At 39.2% G+C, this 24,955-nt stretch overlaps 1 protein-coding gene across 4 annotated transcripts in view; it reads left to right on the top strand.

Annotated features, from left to right (window-relative positions):
- The first annotated feature begins 3,066 nt into the window (after window positions 1-3,066).
- The window catches only part of LOC124884171 (caldesmon-like), a 34,325-nt gene continuing 12,436 nt past the window's right edge, over window positions 3,067-24,955 (top strand). Inside the window, exons 1-8 of one of the 4 annotated variants that reach the window (XM_047391929.1) lie at window positions 3,067-3,122; window positions 14,765-14,868; window positions 19,860-19,985; window positions 20,681-21,005; window positions 21,132-21,968; window positions 22,219-22,254; window positions 23,284-23,351; window positions 23,604-23,850. In XM_047391929.1, coding sequence (XP_047247885.1) covers window positions 14,795-14,868; window positions 19,860-19,985; window positions 20,681-21,005; window positions 21,132-21,968; window positions 22,219-22,254; window positions 23,284-23,351; window positions 23,604-23,850 — 1,713 coding nt within the window. In that variant the 5' untranslated portion in view covers window positions 3,067-3,122; window positions 14,765-14,794. Of the gene's footprint in view, window positions 3,123-4,232; window positions 4,368-13,655; window positions 14,528-14,764; window positions 14,869-19,859; window positions 19,986-20,680; window positions 21,006-21,131; window positions 21,969-22,218; window positions 22,255-23,283; window positions 23,352-23,600; window positions 23,851-24,955 lie in introns of those variants that run through there. The other 3 variants (XM_047391903.1, XM_047391920.1, XM_047391910.1) reach the window with 3 other exon arrangements.

The following is a 24,955-nucleotide window of genomic DNA, read 5'->3' as shown; positions in this document are numbered from 1 at the left end:
AAAGTGGTCAGATAGAGCAACATCAGTTACAGACACCTTGGAAATGTTTAGACCCTTAGTGATGATCAAGTCCAAAATATGTCCCTGTTTGTGCGTTTGCTGTTTAACATGTTAAGTCAAACCAAACGTTCTAAGAGTGTCACATAGTTCTATTGCACTTCTGTCTTCAAGATTGTCCATGTAAATGTTGAAGTCTCCCACAATAATTAAGCAGTCATAATAAACACATATCACAGATAAAAGCTCACTAAAATCACTGATAAAGTTTGAGTTGGACTTAGGAGGCCTGTAAATATTCAAGAACATGGTTCGGACCGGGCTCTTTACCGAGAGAGCCAAATATTCAAAAGAGTCAAATTTGCCCAGAAATACTTTTTTACACTCTAATAAATCTTTAAACAAAGTGGCCACCCCTCCACCTTTTCTTTGCTGTCAGCTCTCACAAAGAAAATTGTAGTTCGGAGGCGTCGCCTCTATCAGAATGGGAGCTTCATTAAATTCATGTAACCATATTTCTGTTAAAAACATAACATCAAGACCGTGGTCAGTAATGAAGTCATTGATTAAAAATTATTTTCCTGACAGAGATCTAATGTTCAGTAAAGCCAGTTTATATGACTTAGTTGCTGATATTAACTCTGTGTGTGGTTGTACCTGAGAGTTTATGGCTTTCCTTGATTGTTTATTACTGTCTCTTATCCTTTTGGCTTTGTTCTTTCTGCCACCTAAAAGCACACAGATTTTACAACTATCTCCTTTTAGGGGCCCAGGTTTTTCCTGGACATGCTCATTTCTGATAGAGTTACCACTGGGGCTCAGACTGTATCACAGAGAAGTGATTTGAAGGTCCTGATTAGGAGGAGATAGATTAGGAGGTGGTGGAGGTCTGCGGCATTTGGAAGATGTTGGTTTAGTAGCAGGGCCTCAACCACGGGGGGTGTTGAATGGAGAAGATGTCAGAGCCATTTGGGTCCCCATTTTAAGAGCTCCTTTCATCTTATCAGAATCCAGTAAAGCAAAAAGAGGGCTCAGTGGGGAGATGGGAGAGTTCTGTGCGGTGTGGGTCTGGGGTAAAGGGGGTTTACCGGGGGTGTCGGTCTGGGTCTGGGTTTTGGGGAATGGGGTATAATGGGGGGGTCCACTTCTCCTGTGGATTTCGACGGGGAGACCTTTTGTGATGACCTCTCTTTCTCAGCCAACTGGCTCATTGTTTCTGCTGGAGCTGTTGGAGGCAGCGTTATCATTGTTGTTGATACTCCATGTTCTCTGCTGAAGGTCGAAGCTGCTGGCGGATTATTTACTGTATAGAAGAGATTAGATGTGAGACGTCTGGCTCCTGGCTTGTTCAAACAGAAACCATCTTGCTTGAAGAGTTGTCTTTTTTCCCAAAAAATATTAAAGTGGTCGATGAAGTTCACAGGTGTGGTGGCAAATGTTTTTTTCAACCAGTTATTAATCGTCAGAAGTCTGGAAAAAATCTCATCTCCACAGAAAATCCGCAAAGGGTCCGCTGAGAAACACCTTGATATTGAGACCTCCAACAATATTCAGAAGACGAGTGAAATCCTCCTTCAATCCTTCTGATTTTTTCTTAGCCACGTCATCCATGGCTCCACAGCGTATAATAATGTTTTCTAGAGACGGGCACTTTTCTGTGATTGCAAGAATATTCTCTGAGATATCAGAGACCACGTTACTGGTACCAATCATAACTTCTGTGTTTTTCTTGTTGCAGAAGTTTTTAATCCCATCCACAGCTGTGTTGCCCACTATTAGGGTTCTTGGTCTGGTGGGGAACATTTTCTCTGGCAATTTAGGAGAAGACGGTTTAGAATGAAGGTTATTCTCAAACCTTTTATTGTTCTCAGAAGATGGATCATTTTCCTGCTTTTCATTCTGTAGTGGAGCAAATCTGTCTTGGACGGGAACTCCATTATTTCCAGCTGTCTCACTCCTATCAGTTGTTGTGACAGCAGCTCGCTGTCAAAGTCTCCTTTTCCCAGGGGAAACAGGGGCATTTCTCTGTAATTCTGGCCCTTCTAATTTATTTAATTGCTGAGATCTTCCAGTGAGTCATCCACCTTAATTTTTTGGGCATGCCCCTAAAACATGCCAGGGGGGTCTGCCGGTAGGTTTATTCTCAGTATTCTGATTGCCGGCTGAGTTGTTGAGCTGGCTGTTACTGTTTGCGATCACAGACGGAGTTGAATTATCGTTATACCCCATATTCCCCTCCACATTCACTTCTAGTCAGTGGATTTTCATCTCCAAAACAGCCAATTTCTGTAAAGGTTTGTCGAAGTCCTCTGTGGTGAAGGGAGGAATTTTGTGCTGATTAGCTGGCATCAACTTGTCCTGCTTTCGAGTTCGAAGTTCTTTAAAAACAAAATAATAATAATAATAATAATAATAATAATCCTTGGGAGTCGCTGGTAAGAAGTTGTTTTAGTCCAATATTTCCGTAATTTTGGCTAAGAGATAAAAAGTTAGGAGTAAAAGAGTGCAAGCAAGCAGGGAGCTTAGGAGAAAAGCGTCTGAGCAGGCAGAGAGGCGGAAGCAAAATAGTCACAAATGCATTTAGGTCTAAACTTTGACTGGGCCTTTGCACTACATGACAATGCTTTGATCTAATCTGTTTTTCTATTTTTCCTCTGTAGCTCTGGCTTTGGAACACCAATTTCAAGTCTTTGTATCCTCTAACAACTTTGTTATAGGATTTATTTATCGTCTTATTAACTTTGATAGGGTGTGTTGGTGGTAATTAGTAGTGTGAGTTTCCCCTCACACAGCATTTTGCATGTGAGTCAAAACGTTCCAATTTTGGTCTTAGTGGACCAAATCACTTTCGTTTTTTTGCGTCCTCTATCAGGTTGTGGCAACCTGCTCTTATGACTTTCCCTCAACCGTGTCTCTCTTCTTTCTACCCTTCCATAAAGTCCAGATTTGTAAATGCATATTTCTACCTAAACTTTATGCCTTTACCAAGGCATCTGCCCTGTGCAACATATAAAGTATTGCAGCTTCAGCAGGCGGAGCTCGACTACTTATGCTTTGCTTATAAACCCTCCGGCTGGTCTTCATCTGCTGATTTCCAGCAGGAGCAATCACTGTCTGCACCCCTGGTAAGTTTGATCATCAGATTTGGTGCAATGATATGTTATGTTTTCTGTGTGAATAATAAGGGACGTTAGCTTTTGCATTTAATATACTTATTAGATAAAAATATGAGGTTTGCAATAAAACAGGGTCAGAAAAGGTTTTCCACATTTAAGTCTGCCTGTCTTTATATGATGACTAGTACAGAGGTCATTAAACAGAGAACTCGAATGGAATACATTATGAACAACAGATAATCTTAAAGAGGATCTGTCTTTTAGGTCAATTGCTTTATCTAATGAGAGTTTTAGAAACTGATTTTCCATCCCAAAGCAGCTTAATTTATTTTCGAAATAAACAAGTTAACCATTCACAAATCTACCACTTGAGGAATGTTATGAACTAAACCGATCTAATTCCCATGTAAGACTAGGATGTGGAAATATATTCACGTTGAATTTGAAGACACAAGATAGTATAAAGGCATCTGGTCAGAGACAGGATAAAATGAGATATGTGAAGAATATTTGTTTCATTTGTATCAAAAAGACAACAGTTACACTGAAGCATGAATTTTTCTACCATTTTCAGCTGTAACCTGTAGCAATTAACTTTATTTTACCTCAGTATAAAGTGTTGCGGCTGCATGGTGGCGTAGTTGGTGGCACTGTAGCCATGCAGCAAGAAGGTCCTTGGTTTGAATCCTGGACTGGGGTTTTCTGCATGGATTTGCATGTTCTCCCTTTGTTTACTCAAGCTTCCTCCCATAAAAACGTGAATTTTCGGTTTGACTAATTAGGTCTTTCTAGGTTAAAAATGTGCGTGTGTGCGTAGTTGTGTGTCCCTGTATTGCGCTGTGATGGACTGGCGACAGCATTAGTTGTGAAAACGTAAAATAAAAAACAAAACAAAAAGTGACAAAAGAATTCCTAATTTCTCGTTTACAAAAGCTAAAAGTCTGTGTTTCTTCTTTTACCCTGGATCTGACTTATTACCATAGATATCTTGTATCTGCTCTGTCCAAAACAGGAGTCAGGGCCATTATATGTTTTTAAAACCTGTTTCTCATACACTGAGCAGATGTGTGGCTGTGGACACTCAGAGGTGGACATGCCAAGTCCAGTTAGACTCCTATTCCTTAGATGGTCTTGAAGGTAAAAGCTGCAACCACATTGGACTGCAGTGAATGGAAGCACAGGCTCGTCTCGTTGGGGACTGAAAATGTGTTTGGACCTCCAGAGCCTGCTCTCTCGCTTCTGTTGATCACTAAGGTCAGATTGTGTGAAAATGTAAACGGTTGTGCATGTGCTTAAAGATCTACAGCTGTTTAAGTCCCTCGCAAAAGTAGTCACATTTTCACATTTTGTCACAGTATAACCATAATGTTAATGTATTTTACTGGGATTTCATGTAGACCAACACATAGAAGTGGATGTAAACGGAAACATGGTTGTCACAATACTTTAAAAACATGAATCGCTGCTGTCAGACGCAAACCTTGCATCTGCAATAATGTAACTTTTCAGAAAATGAAGAAATCTTCTTGCCACTAGATGTAAATCTAGATGTAGTGTTAGGTCAAAGGTACGTCTTGTTTTTGATTCTTTTTCACTGGAAAAGTAAAAACAAAAGCAAAGGCCTAAGTTGAGGGGGTCAATAGATTTACGTTTCACAAGAAAACCAAAATGGCTGAAAGTGGAGATACAAGGTTTTTACCCAACAGAGACAAAATCTGAATAGTGCAGCCTGCATTTGTATTCAGACCCTTTTATTATGATACCTGTAAATAAGCTCAAGTCTAACCAGTTGCTTTCAGAAGACACACAATTGTAAATAGAGTCCACCTATGTTTAACGCAATCTTAATACACTCTACCAGTCAAAGGTTCGGACACCCCCTTTTCATTTAATGGCTTTTCCTTATCTTTATTTCTCTCTACATTGTAGTTAAATAGTCAAGACATCAACATTTCTAAGTACAATATATAGAAGCAAACAAAAAATTGTGAAATAGCTCAAGACATCTTACTGCTTCGCACACTCTAGTCATTCTCCTGATAAGCATCATGAAGTAGTCACTTGAAAAGCTTTTCCATCAGTTTTAAAGGAGTTCCCAGTGGTAGGAATAAAAAGAAAGAACATTATTGAGAACATTAGTGAATGAACAGCATTGTGAAGATCAAGGAATACAACAGACAAGTCAGGCAGAAAGATGATCAGAAGTTTAAAGCAGGGTTAACACTAATTTTGGACATCCCACGGAGCACTGTTCAATCCTCTATCTGAAATAGGAAAATGTATGGGACAACTGCAGACCTACAAAGACATTGCGGTTCACCTTAACTTACAGGGTCGGCACAGAGCTTTAACCAGAAAGCAGCCAAGAGTCTGGTGGTAAGTCTTATGACCCTGGAGGAACGGCAGGTGGGAGTATCTGTTTGACAGAACAAGTATTTACTGTTTACTTCACTAATTTAGTCTTTATGAAATAGTGTCAAGAGGAGAGCCAGTTGTGTGAGAAAGCCATAAGTAGTTCCATGTAGACACTTTTTAATCCACATGCAAAACACTACAGGTCCTTCTCAAAATATTAGCATATTGTGATAAAGTTCATTATTTTCCATAATGTCATGATGAAAATTTAACATTCATATATTTTAGATTCATTGCACACTATCTGAAATATTTCAGGTCTTTTATTGTCTTAATATGGATGATTTTGGCATACAGCTCATGAAAACCCAAAATTCCTATCTCACAAAATTAGCATATCATTAAAAGGGTCTCTAAACGAGCTATGAACCTAATCATCTGAATCAACGAGTTAACTCTAAACACCTGCAAAAGATTCCTGAGGCCTTTAAAACTCCCAGCCTGGTTCGTCACTCAAAACCCCAATCATGGGTAAGACTGCCGACCTGACTGCTGTCCAGAAGGACACTATTGACACCCTCAAGCAAGAGGGTAAGACACAGAAAGAAATTTCTGAACGAATAGGCTGTTCCCAGAGGGCTGTATCAAGGCACCTCAGTGGGAAGTCTGTGGGAAGGAAAAAGTGTGGCAGAAAACGCTGCACAACGAGAAGAGGTGACCGGACCCTGAGGAAGATGGTGGAGAAGGGCCGATTCCAGACCTTGGGGGACCTGCGGAAGCAGTGGACTGAGTCTGGAGTAGAAACATCCAGAGCCACCGTACACAGGCGTGTGCAGGAAATGGGCTACAGGTGCCGCATTCCCCAGGTCAAGCCACTTTTGAACCAGAAACAGCAGCAGAAGCGCCTGACCTGGGCTACAGAGAAGCAGCACTGGACTGTTGCTCAGTGGTCCAAAGTACTTTTTTCGGATGAAAGCAAATTCTGCATGTCATTCGGAAATCAAGGTGCCAGAGTTTGGAGGAAGACTGGGGAGAAGGAAATGCCAAAATGCCAGAAGTCCAGTGTCAAGTACCCACAGTCAGTGATGGTCTGGGGTGCCGTGTCAGCTGCTGGTGTTGGTCCACTGTGTTTTATCAAGGGCAGGGTCAATGCAGCTAGCTATCAGGAGATTTTGGAGCACTTCATGCTTCCATCTGCTGAAAAGCTTTATGGAGATGAAGATGTCATTTTTCAGCACGACCTGGCACCTGCTCACAGTGCCAAAACCACTGGTAAATGGTTTACTGACCATGGTATCACTGTGCTCAATTGGCCTGCCAACTCTCCTGACCTGAACCCCATAGAGAATCTGTGGGATATTGTGAAGAGAACGTTGAGAGACTCAAGACCCAACACTCTGGATGAGCTAAAGGCCGCTATCGAAGCATCCTGGGCCTCCATAAGACCTCAGCAGTGCCACAGGCTGATTGCCTCCATGCCACGCCGCATTGAAGCAGTCATTTCTGCAAAAGGATTCCCGACCAAGTATTGAGTGCATAACTGTACATGATTATTTGAAGGTTGACGTTTTTTGTATTAAAAACACTTTTCTTTTATTGGTCGGATGAAATATGCTAATTTTGTGAGATAGGAATTTTGGGTTTTCATGAGCTGTATGCCACAATCATCCGTATTAAGACAATAAAAGACCTGAAATATTTCAGTTAATGTGCAATGAATCTAAAATATATGAATGTTAAATTTTCATCATGACATTATAGAAAATAATGAACTTTATCACAATATGCTAATTTTTTGAGAAGGACCTGTATGTGAGACAGAAAACTAACACTGCATCTCATCCACAAACTCACCATCCCCAACATGGTGGTGGTAGCATCATGATGTGGGGATGCTTTTCCTCAGAAGGGGCAGGGAAGCTGGTCTGAGTTAATGTGAAGATGCATGCAGCAAAAATAAACATACAGCCTGAGCTACCACAAGACCAGACCACAATCCAATTGAAAATCTGCAGCAAACTTAAAAAATTGATGTTCACAGATGCTCCAAATTAAATCTGACTATGCTTGAGCTATTTTGCAATGAAGAATGTATAAATATATACTAAGTCTCTAGATGTGGAAAGATGTAAAGACATAAAGTGGTTCTACAAAGTTTAAACGTAGGTGGTGTAAATACAAATGCACGCTACTCTTCTCAGTTTTTGTCCTTGAAAAAAAAAAAAAAGTGTGAAATTAATGTATCACTTTCCTTCAAATTCCCTCAAAACATAAAAACTACAACTTTTTTAAAGTTTGTGGTTGCAAGGTACAGTAATGCCACTCCTGGCTTCCATAATGTATGTAGAAAGGAAATAATGTTGGAACACAAGAAAAGCATTTGCAGAATAAACATTGCCTTTAAATGACCGGTTCTTCTGTTTATGACATATTTCATGAGAATAACAGTTGCTCAATAACCATGCAGATGTCAGCATGGGGGCAAATGCGAGATACAAACATAATGGAGATGTTCCCTTTCTTTAAAGTGTGCATGCAGAAAAGAAGCTGTTAATCATGTATGCCGAGTGAGAAATTGATACAGTTTTGAGGCAAGTGTTGATGTATTACTCTAAACATAATTGGACCTGGTGATACTGAATGGATGCAAGGGCTGTTTTCTCTTTGGTTAAAATGGCTGGACCCTCTAAATGGGAGAGGATGTCAGGTTACACATTAGCAAATCATGGAATGATTGTAAAATGCTTTGATGTTATTAATCGTAAATCCACCATTAAGAAATAAAATCAAATATAGATTAAATTTGCTCTTGAAGTCCTGTGTTTAGAACGCCCAAAAATATCACACCAGCTTCCCAAAGCCTTTGTATTCAGTTTATTTAGAGCACCAACAGTATGCCAAACAGCAGCATTATGGGAAACTGTTTGTTTTCAGGTTGCCACTTTCCACAGCAGCAGGTATTTACTAAAGTAAACTTTGCTCTCATTCTGTGGCTTTGTGCATCACCAAGCTGGGACACTACAAATGACACTGTCTGTGTGCTTCCATAAAAGGAGGCTGCGTACACCGACTTGGGAGGCACGTAACCACATGCCATTTATTTCCACTCAGTCCTCTGTTGTGGAGACAATTGCAGTTCACTCTAAAATTTAGGAGTCTTCCGTCCCAACATTTTTCAATACAGTTTCTGCATCTGCTTGCGAAGTTGTTTCATGAATCAGTCTCCCAAAAACAGTTAACAACAGAGTACTGTCATTATACATTAAGACAAAAATGCACAAACAGGAAAAGAGCCTGAGCATCTTCTTGTGCCTACTAAAGTGCGAGATATGCTTACTTTTCTAACTTCATCAGCCAATGGGCCACAAAACAAAACACCAACCTGTACACAAACAATCCAAGGCGCCACATAAAAGGTCATGACTGCAGCATTTTGTGGCTTGTAAACTGTGAGGAATTTGTATCCTGGTCTGGGATCTTTTCGTGTCTGACCATGTTTGGTCAAGTGGAGTAAGGAGCTGCAGCTTCTTGATTGATTGCAAACGTTTCTCTGGCAAATGTTTATCTATAAGCATGTTGAAGTGCTTTCCCCGTCCTACTGAGAGACTCATCTGGTTTGGAATATGGTCAGCTGATTATCCATATACTGAATATATAACATATGTGATCAATTACAGGGAGAGTGTTAAGAAAAGCTTCTATAACATCTAAATAACCAGAAATAAGCTTATACAGTAAAAGAGAAAATATCAGGTTTTTGTGACATAAAAAATACACTATTGTAAGTCATCTCAAACCTTTTTTGATCTTTAATTTAAGTATTATTTTGTACTAGAAAACAAACACATATGTTAGGGTGGGGATATAACAGCTGTAAAAGCCAAAGCAGAAATCTGCACACTCTTATACTAAACCTTATTTTACTGTTCAGTTTCAGTCTTCTTTAGTTGGAGTTTATCAACATGCCACATCCTGACTTTTCAATATTTGACCCCTCTACCTTAAAAAGGATTTCCAGGGTTGGACAATCAAACTGAAACACTTGTCATTTTAGAGTGGGAGGTTTCATGGCTAAATTGGACCAGCCTGGTAGCCAGTCTTCATTGATTGCACATTGCACCAGTAAGAGCAGAGTTTTGCTCAAAATATTGAAATGCACACAACATTATGGGTGACATACCAGAATTCAAAAGAGGACAAATTGTTGGTGCACATCTTGCTGGCGCATCTTTGACCAAGACAGCAAGTCTTTGTGATGTATCAAGAGCCACGGTATCCAGGGTAATGTCAGCAAACCACCAAGAAAGATGAACCACATCCAACAGGATTAACTGTGGATGCAAGAGGAAACGGTCTGAAAGGGATGTTCAGGTGCTAACCCGGATTCTATCCAAAAAACATAAAACCACGGCTACCAAAATCACGGCAGAATTAAATGTGCACCTCAACTCTCCTGCTTCCACCAGAACTGTCCGTCAGGAGCTCCACAGGATCAATATACACGGCCGGGCTGCTATAGCCAAACCTTTGGTCACTCATGCCAATGCCAAACGTCGGTTTCAATGGTGCAAGGAGTGCAAATCTTGGGCTGTGGTCAATGTGAAACATGTATTGTTCTCTGATGAGTCCACCTTTACTGTTTTCCCCACATCCGGGAGAGTTACGGTGTGGAGAAGCCCCAAAGAAGCGTACCACCCAGATTGTTGCATGCCCAGAGTGAAACATGGGGGTGGATCAGTGATGGTTTGGGCTGCCATATCATGGCATTCCCTTGGCCCAATACTTGTGCTAGATGGGCGCGTCACTGCCAAGGACTACCGAACCATTCTTGAGGACCATGTGCATCCAATGGATCAAACATTGTATCCTGAAGGTGGTGCCGTGTATCAGGATGACATTGCACCAATACACACAGCAAGACTGGTGAAAGATTGGTTTGATGAACATGAAAGTGAAGTTGAACATCTACCATGGCCTGCACAGTCACTAGATCTAAATATTATTGAGCCACTTTGGGGTGTTTTGGAGGAGCGAGTCAGGAAACATTTTCCTCCACCAGTATCACGTATTGACCTGGTCACTATCCTGCAAGAAGAATGGCTTAAAATCCCTCTGACCACTGTGCAGGACTTGTATTGTATTGAAGAATTGACGCTGCATTGGCCGCAAAAGGAGGCCCTACACCATACTAATAATTTATTCTGGTCTAAAACCAGGTGTTTCAGTTTCATTGTCCAACCCCTGTGTCCTCCAACTGTACCTGTCTCCTCCATTGCTCTGTCTGCAGCTAATGTCCAGTCAGTTAACGTTTTTCGGGAGGCATGCACTCTTTCTGCAATTCAAACAAACTTTGCACATCTATAGCTTGAACATGTGGGAAATCAGAAAGAAGGGGGAAACTCCCCCAAAGTTAAACATGTAAACTTTTAACATGCAATGTTTTGGTCACAGAGTCAGGCAAACATGTTACAATGGTTAAATATAGATTTGATTGGTCAGGCACTTAGAATCACTTTCTATTTAATGGAGAATTTAACCATTGTAACATGTTTGCCTGATAAAGGTCTGTAACCTAAACGATGCATATTAAATGTTTACACGTTTAACTGTAGGGGAGTTTTAGAATGAGAATGTTAGATTTATCGACCTCAGGAATGAAGCATTTTATAATGGAGCAGACTGAAAAAAGTTTATTAATTTGGTTTTCTAATGCTGGAGTGGGGTTGCTGTGGAATGAGAACAAGCCAAGTGAAGATTTACTTGTTAATAGTGATGCAAATGAACAAACGTCAAACTTAAGGTAAACTTTAGTGCCAGGAAAAAGAAAAGGCTAATGTACTCTTTGTTCATCTTTCACACTGTCTTCTCTCTGGGTCATATGTCTCAATGCTCTGCAGTAATTATTCAAAGCTCTGGATTCATTTAACTTTTCAGGATTTGCTGTGAAAACATATCAAAGCTGTTGGAAATTGAGGCTTTCTTTCTTTATCTGTTAATTTTTACTTTTATTGCATATTTTAGAACACTACTGAACCACAAAAGTGCTCATATGAATGCTTCTTGCTTCATGAACATTTATTTGTCAAAGGTACCTCAAGTGCCCTAAAAAGTGTTTGTCCCCTTACAGATTTATTCTGTTTAGCTTTTTTGTCAATACTTGAGATCATCAGTTGAATGATTATTTCATTTATAATAGGAAAAAAACTAACCAAACATACCCTATGTAAAGAAGTAAATGCCTTAAATATAAGAACCATTTGTTCAGCCACAGCAACCACCAGACCTTTCCAATAAGTTGTAATGAGTCATTTATATCACTGTAGGAGTTTTTGGTCCACTCCTTCTTGCGTAATTGTTTTGACTCGGCCACTTCAAAAGGTTTTTAATCATGAACAGTCTGTTTAAGGTTGAACATCAGCATCTCGATTTAATTTAAGTCCAGCCTTTGACCTGGCCACTACGAATTTCCATCTGTCTGTCCGTCCTTCTGTCAATCTGTCCATCCATCTGCATGCAAGGGGACAACATGAAAAGCATAAAAGACTGGGATGTTTTCCAAACAAGGGAACAAGGCTAATGGAATCATTTTTTATCTTCAGTGGTGGGCCTTCTGGTGTGCTTTGCTGCATAACCCAAGTGTGCTTGGGCTTAAGGTCACAAACACAAGTTTTTTGTTAGAGATTTTAATTTATGGTTCCATCAAATACGACAAGTTGTCTCGGTCCTGAAACAGCAAAGCAGCCACAGACTGTCAGTATCATGCTCTTGTTCTGAAATACGGAGTTAGTTTTACACCAGATGTAACAGGGACACATACCTTCCAAAATGGTCCACTTTTCACTGGAGTCCCCTGCAACCCATTTTATTGTACCAGTCTAGCAGTAATTTCACCTGGTTTGGCTAGTAAAATTTAACCAAAAATGTGATAAATTATAGGGGAAGCAATTATTTTATAGCATATATGGACAGTTTTTTTTAGAGCCTTTTCCCCAAAAAATGGGGGAAAACTACATTTTAAGCTATTTTTGTCTGATAGAGTAAAAAACAAAGGCTGAATTGTGTAGGGTGACACTTTTTCAGAGCATTGTTTGTATTAAAGTCTGTCCTCTCGACTTGCCATGAGAGTGTGATCTGTCTTAATTTAAATATATGAACAAGATAACTATATACCAAGTGTGTTTAAACATATGGCATTCTCTGAGGGTACTCTTTGTGAACGTCTGTGTAAATCTTAATGCGAACATGATAAATATTTTCCTCTAAGTGAGGCAGTGGTACTGCTTTTAGAATATTTCAGTATTAGAGCAGAAATAATTCAGCCCAGCAGACTTTAATCCACACAAATCATCTGTCTGCTGATCGATGGGACAGCTGTTCCAGGTTAGCACTTGTGTTCAGGCTGAATGTGTTTGCGCTGACATTTAAACACAAAGTGGGTAGAAAGCTATATTCCTGCTACAAGTGGTGACTTTTCACTCTTCTGAGATCCAGAGGTCTTGTTGGACCCAGGCCGGTTTAAACAATGCTGGGTCTTTAATTTAAAACATCTGACAGCTATATTAGTCTGAATGTTTTATCTGGTGTGTTCTGGTTTTATCTGGCGCCTCAGCAAAAATACAAGTAATTCTTTTATGCCCTATAAAAACCAACTAGAGCATCTTTTTTTGTTTGTTTGTTTATTTACCATTCTTTGACTAATGCAAAGGAAATCTGGCAATAATTTGGGCATTTAACCAACATGTTGTATTTTTATTATGTACATTCCTCCATCCGTCCACTAATAGTTTTTATTTTTCAGTGTGTGAGGTGCAGAGCACACATAGCACACACTGTTAAAACAACACGGATTAAAGAGTCAGAGATTATTTCAAATGTTCAAAGAGAAAAATAAATGTTTAAGCCTAACATCCATCAAATTTTCATGAACATTAAATTTTCCGTGCCTAGTGTGCCTTACAGTTTGGAAAATCTATTTATTTAACAAATGTATTGGTTTTATCACATCATGTTACTAAGGTTTTGCACCAGCATTAACTAGCTACCAATAAATGTGAAATAAACATATATATTTTACGTAATTGGTGAAATATTATGATGGAGAGTCATAATTCCTTTCATTGTAGGGGACATACAATAACATACAATAACAAATTCTATTTTAGATTTTTGTCTCTTTTTCTATGTTATATGTTGTTTAAAAGCATCAGTTTTTATGTTCGGATGCAAGGTCAGGTGTAAACCTCTAAAAAGCTTTTAATTGTACTTCTAACAATACTGTGATCTATCTCCTGGCTGTTTCTTTCATTCCCTGAAGTTTTTCCTTGTAAGACTTCAAAACAGGCTTCATGTAACTGAATTTACTTTCTTACACTGCAGCTGGTAAGTGTTCAGCAGAAGAAAATAGTTATCTGGGTTTTATTGGCCATGGTTTATATTTAGTACTAAATTCCAAGCTTGTTAACTTAATACGGAAAATTTTAATATACATATTACAAATAACATTGCCAGGGAAACCACCTAATTCTTTACTCCACAATGCGTACCAAGTCATTCCTTTGAGGTCATCATGTTTTGCACTTGTTTGCACCCATGCATATGTGATCATATATTCTATATTCTCCTTTCACACATAAATGGGTTGTAGATTATCAGAGTTGAATGGGCTTCCCAGTTTTCCAATTAACATGATAAATAAAGAGTTCAACCTCTATTGCCCCCCCCCCCCCGTGTTTTGTAGACACTAAAATAAAGTGTGACTTTTTATTCCTTCTGTTCCACAAGTAAGACTTCAGTATAGCAACAGAAAACCTCCAATTAATTAAAACAAACTTGTGAAAATGGGCTTTTGGCTTTAGAGCAAGGGAAACTGAAGTCAGCCTGAGGAGGAGGAGGGAGAAAGAAAATGGGGAGAGCAGAGAGACAAGCTTTGCCTTTTCTGGTAGTCAAAGTCACTGAAAGAATAAATAGGAATTCTTTAGCTGCAGAAGAGCTGAGATACAAACCAGATTGTGGAGGCTGATGCATGACAAGGGAAGAGACTACACTTCAGAGCTGCTAAGGTATTGTAAACTAACATGCACTGTAGTTTTTTATCTCTTGCATATATCATTGAGTTGTCTTTGGTGGTCTGTGTGCCTGGTGGGCCACATATACGAAGCTGGGAATCACTGATGCTTTGTCTTTCAAATTTTTGGATGGTGGTAATGATTCCCACAGAATTGCAAAATGAACATACTGGTATAACTGTATGCTGAAGTGAATAGCAAACATGTAACCATCATATTCGTGTATTGCAGTGAGAAAGTGAGCCAAATCCTTGGGGCAACATGGACGACGACTTTGACCGGCGCATGGAGCTGAGGAGGCAGAGGAGAGAACAGATGCGTCAGGACGCAGAAAAGTGAGTAAACCCTGAAATATGTGCACACATGAAAGAGATTTCGAATGCAAACATGAACACAGTTATACATGTAGAGTTCCTGTCAGAAGTTTACATACACTAATTATGGGAATTATTGTCATTTTAATATGAGTCTTTTAACGAGGCATTTAAATAGTTCATGATACAACATACAACCTTTATGCATTTTGAAAGAATTGGGTACATATGGTTGAGTTTGTTGTTGTTTTTTTTTTTTTCCAATCCACACAAAGCCAAAATTATACATGCAGGCTCAAGCAGATATATAAACCTCAACGAGGTTAGCTTGAGCAAATGCTTTTTTGTCACCATTAAAATGCTACTGGTATAATTCTGGCAAGATATTTGGCCGCTTTACTTGGCAGAATGGTAGAGTTTAAATTGTTGGGTTGGCAGCCACAGACTGAGCTTTTAATCATTTTAATGCAGGGTTGATATTGGGGCTTAGTCTGTTATATCCATTCTAAAACCAGTTCTGTCCAAATCATTTTCCTGTTAGAACACCCATTGTGTTTATGTTTCAACCATATGACTCAAAATATCACCCCAAAAAAATAGAAATTAGTTAGGATGCTCAAGAACTGCTCAAGAACCACAAAACCTCAAAGGTATCATAAACTGGAATCTAATGAAGCATCTGTGTCCCTGTCTGCAGGGGAAAGAAAGAAACCCCAAATCCAAGCTGAACTGTGCAAAAGATGCTGACATGTGCAAAGTTTGAGGCATTTGTGCACCATGACAAGAATAATAATTTTTAGAGGAGTCAATTCGGGGCTTTTAAGCCTAAGAAAACAGTACCCACAAGCATGTTGGTGTTACTATCATGGTGTGGGCTTCTAGAGTGGATGGAAAATGGAAAATGAGGTAGACTTGCAACATTCTTTAGCTTCAGATCAACAGCTAGCCTATCATGAGCTTGAAGATCTTTGTACATCAGTGCTTTCTCCAAACAATGGCAGTATTACATCAACATGGTTTGACAGGCTTTCCTCCAAGAAAAATATCCTTCTCCAAAATGGGCACACTGCAAATTTATGCCAACTAGAATTTTGCCTATATTCGCTGTTATCCACATGGACAAGCCAAACGTTTACAGATATGTGTTTTAAAAGCCAGTTGAGGATTTCAAGCCTAAAAGGACTGTATCAACTGTCATGGTAGTGGTAGCATCATGCTTGGGTTGGTTTTACTGCCAGTGGTACTGGTTAACTGCACAAAGTAGATGGAATAATGAAAAAGATTTGTCACACATTATCGTTTACTACAAAACGCCAGTGGCTTCTCTGCAACTGCAGAAGGGATAGTTCTTCTGAAACTTGGGCAGTTGTACTGTGTAAGTCTTTAGAAAGGATTGTAAAATATGAATGACTTACTTTTTCATAAAGAATTTAATTGGATTTCAAACTATGATGTTGACTTATGCAACAGAGATTTAACTCTATAACTGTAGGTCAATATAAAAAAACAACTCAAATGGCTCTGAAACCTGGAGTGAAATTGATTTTTTTTTTTTTTTTTTTTGATCTGGACCATAAGATTTCCTTGTTTTCTGTAAGCAGTAAGGGAAAATGCCCACAGAAATAAACCTTAGCATTTCTTAATTATGCAGCTGGCGTGGTGAGAGCTGTTTACAAAAGGCTAATTTTATGGTCGTCCGTTTTATGTGACTCATACATGGAGAGAGTGGAAGTATTGACAATAGAGAAAATAAGCAACAGCCAAACAAGACTCAAGTTTCCTTCAGCAATAACAACTTTTCTGCAAACAAATTGGTCTGTTCCTCAAATGCAGTTTTTTCCAAAAGGTGTTCACCACTAGGACTTTTATTAACTGCTGTTTGATTAGCAATACTCTCCCTGGTCTAAATGTTCATTGTGAACACAATGGTAGTTCTAGTATCTTCCACAAATGTAGGCAACACCTTTTCAGAAGCAAACAGGGAAAACTGCACAAAATAAGAAGACATCCACATCCCTATTGGCTGAGCATTCAAATACGCATTGGAAAACTCACTTAGTGTGTAATTTACAGGATTTGTTTAGCACTTATTCCACTACTGCCCAGATGCTGCCCTGGGCAGTGAGCCCTGTCATCCATATCAATAACTGCAACTGGCTTCCTCCAAAATGTGTGCAAAAGCTTTTCAGCATCAAACAGGGAATCTGCACAACATAGGAGGATACAAACCCCCATTGACTTGACATTTAAATAAGCAACAAAAAACTTACTTAGTTTGCGAATGACAGAAACTTATTTTTGCGCCACCCCTGACAAGATGCTGTCATGGGTGGTGAATCATATTACCCTTATCAAAAATTGGCACTGCTGTGAGCACAATGATTCACAAATAACATCCAACAAAATCTGAAAAACAAGTGTTTTAACAGAACTTGGCTCCACTTTCACATAAGATATCCATGCACCATATAACGAGTGGGTAAGCTCTGCTAAGAGAGTTCAAATTTGGTTCCCACAAAAAAGAAATAAATATGAACAAGCATTTGGTTTTGGAAAGTTAAACATTGTTTTTCAATCACAGTATCCCACATGAATATGATGCTTGGATGCTTTATATTATAGGTTAAGCTATGGTCTGCAGTATATTGCTGACAATTAATAACATTTAAAATCAACTCTTTAACAAAACAAATACAGGGCCAGGTATAAATGTGCTTCATGTTTCTCTTATTGTGGAGCTCAGATTAACATATTATTTACGATTTTATCTCCATGTGAATCAAAAAATACATTTCAATGACAGTTAGTTCATGGGTAATTTTTTTGGTACAGAGCTCTAAAATTATTTATTGAGTTTTTCTTAAAATGCAGAACTATGACGTTTACTTTTTGAAAGACTTGAACGAAGATTTTTGGTAAATACTGTAATCAAATCAGTATAATTGACTTGATTCCAGATCAGAAGCCATTTGTGTTATCAGAGCCCCGGCAAAAAGAGCATTCCGAGCTATTTTCTCACAGTCTTTCTGCCAGCTCCTGCCAGTCAGGTCAACTCAGCCTGCCCTCCAGCCCATCGGCTTCTCTTCTCTCTAAATGTGGCAGACACTGGAATGTTTTCACTGTCTTTCTATTTCAGCACACCATGACTTGTGCTAATACTCTCAGGCTGTTTTAGTAGTTTTTGCTCTCTTCATCTCTTTCTCTTCCCCTGTCAGCAAAACATTTATCCTGTTTCTCTCTATTTTATATGTGATGTTCCATTGGTCAGTCATCTAGATGTAACAACATTTTGAGCCCTGCTGTGTCTAATGGCCTTTATGTTTGGGTTTTGTAGCATCCTATTTAATATATTGGAAGAGGACGGATGGAAGAAGAACAGTAGAAAACAATAAAAACTAAAAACCTTAATGTCACTGTTCAGTGGCAGATCTAGAAAATTTTACATGCAGGGGCAAAGTAGGCACAAAAGGTCTAGGCAGGGTGGCAATACTGGACCTCTTCATTGATCTAAAAAAATATGTAGCGACAATTAGAATGATCTAATACTGTTTCACTGCGTTTCTGCGTTGTAAGATTTGCTTTTATTATAACATCAGATTATAACATAAATCGACTACATCTTTAAAGCCTGGACTATAATTTCATAAAATAACGGGTACACTTAAACAACACAATGTAACTCCAAGTAAATCAAACTTCTGTGAAATCAAACTGTCCACTTAGGAAGCAACACTGATTGACAATCAGTTTCACAGCTGTTGTGCAAATGGAATAGACAACAGGGGGAAATCTTTGGCGATTAACAAGACACACTCAATAAAGGAGTGGTTCTGCAGGTGGGGACCACAGACCACTTCTCAGTACCGATGCTTTCTGGCTGATGTTTTGGTCACTTTTGAATATTGGTGGTGCTTTCACACTCGTGGTAGCATGAGACGGACTATACAACCCACACAAGTGGCTCAGGTAGTGCAGCTCATCCAGGATGGCACATCAATGCGAGCTGTGTCAAGAAGGTTTGCTGTGTCTGTTAGCGTAGTGTCCAGAGCCTGGAGGCGCTACCAGGAGACAGGCCAGTACACCAGGAGACGTGGAGGAGGCCGTAGGAGGCCAACAACCCAGCAGCAGGACCGCTACCTCCACCTTTGTGCAAGGAGGAACAGGAGGAGCACTGCCAGAGCCATGCAATTTGACATGTTGTCAATGGCATGTGTCTGCACAAATACACAATACTGAGCATCATTTTGACTTGTTTTAAGGACATTACATCAAAGTTGGATCCGCCTGTAGTGTGTTTTTTCACTTTAATTTTGTGTGTGACTCCCAATCCAGGCCTCCATTGGTTAATAAATTTGATTTCCATTGATGATTTTTGTGTATTTTTGTTGTCAGCACATTCAATTTTGTAAAGAACAAAGTATTCAATGAGAATATTTCATTCATTCAGATCTAGGATGTGTTATTTGAATGTTCCCTTTATTTTTTTGAGCAGTGTATATAGTTTACAGGTGGAGAGTAACAGGTGCCTGCCATAGCGACCCATAAATATTTTTTCGGTTACTTAATGTTTAATGTGAAGGTTGTAAGAGGCTTTTGGACAAACAGGCTATTAGTGATTCTTGATATTTTAAGGACATAAAAGTAGGGGCGCAAGGCTCTACAGCAGGGAGGCAGTTGCCTCCCATTCGCCCCCGTAGATCCGCCCCTGTACTGTTGCTGTTCAGGTCTTTTGTTTTTGTTATAAAGAAGGAGGCAATACCTTAGATTTGCTCAATGTATTTTTAGTTTTTTCCAGAAAAGAAGTTCTCTTCAACATCTTACAGACTCACTCATCTAATTAATGGTTCACAAGTTGGAAAATCCTTTTTTCAATGAAGTGACATAAATCTTTGCTTTTTAATCCATAATGTTTAACTGTTAGAATAAACTCCTCCTTATTGGAAAAAAAAACAACTAATAGATTTATTTCTCTGCTGTTAATGTGAACATGTTCTGTTTGCATGTTGTTTAAGGGGTGTTTACAGTAATGATGATGATGATGAGGAGGCTCGGGAGAGAAGGAGACGTGCAAGAGAAGAAAGAAAGAAAATGAGAGACATGGAGGAGTCTGGGACAATGGACCTGATCAACGCTAACAGGTACAGGACAGTTGCACAAGAAAGCTAATTTCCCAGGGCCTTTTAGATAGACATGGGATTTATATTCTATGTAATGGAAACTTACAACCAATATTTCCAATGCAGCTGTTCATATGTTAACAGTAGAGTACTGTAACCTTTGCTTATTTTTGTGTTTATCATTGCAAGAATACTGTCAACATAAAGTAAACACTTTTTTTTAAGGTGTGCTAGTAATCATCAGTTAGTATAACATCCCATGCAACACCAATGTTAAAAACTACTGGGCACACTCACCAGAACAGTTATCTATTTAAATGGTGCCACTTTGCGCAATCTAATAAATGGATCATAAACAATCCCACAACTTTTGAAGCAGTGGCCCTTGAAAGTTTTAACAGGCTAGTTTCATGAAAGGTCTGGAAAGTACCTGAAAACATCCAGGAATATTTTGGAAGTTCCTGGGAGGTGCAGGCTGTATTATGTAGTGCTACCAAAGATGTTTTCTGTAAAAGGTTTTTTCATAAAGGATATTTTTTATTTTGGCAACAATAATTCACTCTGAGCCTCCGCAGTTTAAGGCTAAAGCATTTTCTCTGTTTCACCAAAGCTGATAAAGCATCCACTCATTGATGTGACATTTGATTGTAGTCAGAACTGTGAACCTATGTAAAAATTTTCAAGTCTTATGAAAAAATGTACTCATGTTCTTTCAGCGTGACAGAGATCGAATCCTCTACAACTGCTACTGGAGGAGCAGAGGACGACCAGGCTTTGCTGGAGCGTCTGGCCAAGAGGGAAGAGCGCAGGCAGAAGAGAATGAAGGAGGCTATGGAGAGGCAGAAGGACCTTGACCCTTCAATCATCTCCACAAACGGCATGGACAACAGCCTGCAGGAGCAATCCTCCATTAACAACAGCAACAAACAGACAGAGGAGGAAGATGGGAAAACAGAGGAGAAGTCTGCTGAGGAAGAAGTCACAGATACTGAAATTAACTCTTGGGGGAGGGAGGAAGAGGAAAACAAGGAGGATGAGAAGGTGAGATAAGAAGTGATTGTATTTTTCATGTATAAGTATTAATAGTAATAGAAAAGAAGAAATAGCTATTTTCTCTTTATAGATATCAGCATATTACTAGAATGTTCATATGTAACTTATTTTTAGGAGACTGAAGAGAAGAAGGTAACAACTGAAGTGGAGCCTGGGGAACCTGATTCAGAGAAGAATGATGCTGAGGAGGAAGCTGTTCCTGATCAAAACAAGGAGGAAGAAGAAAGGAAGAGGAAAGAGGAGGAGGAAAGACAACGCAAAGAAGTGGAAGAAAAGCTAAGGATGGAGGAGGAAGAGAGGCAGAAAAAGGAAATGGAGGAAAAAGCAAAGAGAGAAGAAGAAGAAAGGAAAATAAAGGAAGAGGAAGAACAGAAAAAAAGAGAAGATGAGGAAAAACAACAAAGGGAGATGGAAGAGAAGCACAATAAAGAGGAAGAAGAAAAAGAAAGAAAGGAAATAAAAGAAAAAATGAAAGATGAAGAAGAGGAAAGACATAGTAGGGAGATGGAGGAGAGACAAAAGAAAGATGAGGCAGAAAAACTAAAACAGGAAGAGGAAGAAAGGCTGAAAAGGGAAGAGGAGGAAAGACATAGAAAAGAGATGGAGGAGAAGATGAGAAAAGAAGAAGAAAAACAGAGGCAAAAGACTGAAGACCAGAAGATAAAGGAGGAGGAGGAGAAGCTAAGGAAGATAGAGCTGGAGGAGAAGAAGAAAAAAGAAGAAGAGGACAAGCTGAAAAAGGAGATGGAAGAGAAGAAGAAACAAGAAGACAGGAGAAAACAAGACGCAGAACAGAAACAGAAGGAAGAGGAGAGGAGGAAAAGGGAGATGGAGGAGAAAAAGAAAGATGAGGAGGAGAAGAGGAAAAAGGAGGCAGAAGAGAAGAAGAAAAAAGAAGAGGAGGATAATCGCAAAAAGAGAGAGGCCGAAGAGAAGAAGAAGAAAAAGGAGGTAGGAATGTGACTTACAGCAAAAACTCCAGTATTCAGGTTGTCATTAAGGAAGAAACATTATTTGTATTATAACAGACACTAGAAGACAGTTATTTTGATTTTATAGATTATCAGATTTATTCTGTTTTTATGCTGAGGGCACAGGGCAGTCTCAGAATCATCACATTCATAGAAGAGCTGCTATTATCCATAGATTACAATGCTTTAGTCATTATCATTGTTTATCTGTCTGTTCCTTTTCTGTCTAGGAGGAGAAACCAAAGAAACTTGGCTTCAAAGAGAAGGTAAAGCAAAACTAGTAGTTCTTTGTATTTAAAGTACCAATCAAAGGTTTACATACCCTGATCATGGGCATCAGCATTGAAATACACCTTTAAAAATGTATATTTTTTTGGTGGTATAAATATGTTTGAATTTATGAATGGGTGCTACGAAGATAACTTCAATTATTTTAGATAACCGGAATTGGGTCGGAAAGTTTAAAGTTGTTCTGGACGTTCTACAAACACAGAGCCAGAATCCTACATACAGGCATAAAGATAGACAAACAGCTCCATTAATATCTGGATAAATATCCATTAGCAAACTGCAAAGAAACCATAAACTTTTTGTAGTCATTAACAAGGTGGCATAATTCAGATATTTGACCACAGTTCTTATTAGGATTAGGTAGAGATCATTAAACTGGTTAGTTTTCTGGCCTGAGCCAGACATTTAAGGACGGCCATATATTTTCAGTTGGGTTAGGGCTATTTGAGTATTGTGTATTTGGTTTAATTTTCTTGTTGAAAAACCCAACTATGATCTGTTTTTTTCACCCATTTTGTGCAATGCTCCAGTGCATGTGACAGCAAAACTGTCTCCATAGCAGTATGATGCCACCACCGTGCTTACCCACAACGTCACTCCTCCAAACAGACTTCATCAATCTGGCCAAATAGCTCAATCTTTGTCTCTTCATAAATATTTTCTCCAGAAGACATCTGGACATCTTTGTCTTTTTTGACATCTGCAAATTTCAATTGAGCCTGAAAGAAGTTTTTCTAACACAGGCTTCATTCTTGATCAGCACCCTCTTGGGTCATAGCAATTTAAAACTGGCTTCACTGTGGACAAGAACAGTGATGTTCCAGAATCTTCCAGGTCCTACAGACTACAGTCTCTATGATCATTTCATCCTGAAAAAAACAGATATATCTCAACAATAGATGATACTCTTGTCTATGATGAGGGTATAGACATTTCTCACTTGCACTGTGTTTTTTCCTTCAGCTTAGGTAATATGTGTAACTAGTTCTTCCTCTTTATTCAAGAATGAACCTCCCAAACTGAATGGAGCCATCTTTGAGAATAAACTGAAGAAAACAGAAAAAACATCAAGGTAAAACTTGAAAAAATGTTTCCCCACACTTTTATTATTATTATTGGACGGGCAAATAATGTGTTAATGTGTTTTGCACATCTATAGCAGTTTTTTCCACTTTTTTACTTTTACGCTCCATGTAAATAAACTTGAATTAGAGTCACTGATACACAAAATTAATGCTAAGCTGACAGAGGACCTACTGTAATTCGACACTCTTTAATGTTCAGTGCTGGTAGAAATAATGGATTTACAATACTGTGCTAGCAGGGACAGTGTTCCTTCCAGCAAGGCAGATGATGCTGAGCGTCAGGAGGCAGAGCGTAAGCTGCTGGAGCTGAAACAGCGACGGAACAACACGGAAACCGAGGAGCTCGAGAAGATGAAGCAGAAGCAGCACAATGCAGAAGCTGAACTGGAGGAGCTAAAGAGGAAGAGAGAGGAGAGGAGGAAAATCCTGGAGGAGGAGGAGAAGCAGAGGAAGAAGGAGCAAGAGGAAAAGAAAGCCAAGGAGCAGGTGAACGTGTGCTTCTTGTAAAGGAAATATTTGCAGTTCTAGTAAGAGGGTTACATGGAGTCAGGGTCCTGTTGAAACACTTTGATGTTTCAAAGCCTCAACCATCTCACTGATGATTGCAGGTAAAGTTGAGGAATGAATCTAGTCTTCCTTTTTCATTACTCTTCCAACTTTGTGCAATGCATTAGTACAACTGGTAGTGAAACAACCCCTCAGCATGATGCTACCATCACCATGCTTGATAGGTGGTACTGTGTTGTTGTTGTTGTTGTTTTTTTTTTGCAGCACTAGAGGCCTTTATTTTAGTTATTTTTCCAGAGTAGGCAGACAGGGGGGTGGAGAGGGGGAAGACATGCGGCATAGGTTCCTGGGGTTCTGACTCAAACCCAGGATAGCTGCCCTGAGGACTGAGGCCTCCATATATGGGTTGCACAGTCTACCACTATGCCATGCGCCATGCTTGGTGATACAGTGTTTTTAGGTGTAAAGCCTCATCTTGACCCATTCAAACACCATTCCTATCAATGAGGCAACCTAGCGTAATCTTTGTGTTCTCTGACTATAAAACATTCCTCTAAAAGGCATTTGGCCTGTCTATACCAGCAGCTGTAAATTACAATCAGGCTTTTTTGATCTTGCCATGTCTTTGTTTTCTTAGTCCATGTTGATGTTAGACCCACTTCCCTGTGGACAGTGACACCTGGGTTCCAGCATCCTTCAGTTTCTAAGTTCCCTGGATTTCGCTTGACATCCTGACCAATTTCCTTTATTCTGATAGTCATAGGTTACGTCTGATCATCAATGCTAGGATATACCTGGGTGTTTCAACAGAAAAATGATCCCAAAAATGCATCAGAACTGGTTTTGGAATGAATAAAGTGGACAAACATCAAACGTCTAGAATGGGCTTCCCAAATATCATATCTGTCTGGAATGGAGATGATTGACCAAGAATTCAAACCTGTGTACCATCATTCTTTCTTATTCAAATGACTAACCTCTAGATCTGCAGTTATAAGCAGTTTTAAGTGGTTTACCACTAAAACTTTTTAAAACTTTGTTCAATGTCTTTTCTTCCTAAAACACACAGGCTAAATATACATAG

The sequence above is a fragment of the Girardinichthys multiradiatus genome, chromosome 2, assembly GCF_021462225.1.
Source record: "Girardinichthys multiradiatus isolate DD_20200921_A chromosome 2, DD_fGirMul_XY1, whole genome shotgun sequence".
NCBI lineage: Eukaryota > Metazoa > Chordata > Actinopteri > Cyprinodontiformes > Goodeidae > Girardinichthys > Girardinichthys multiradiatus.
This window is presented reverse-complemented; position numbering and strand designations above follow the sequence as displayed.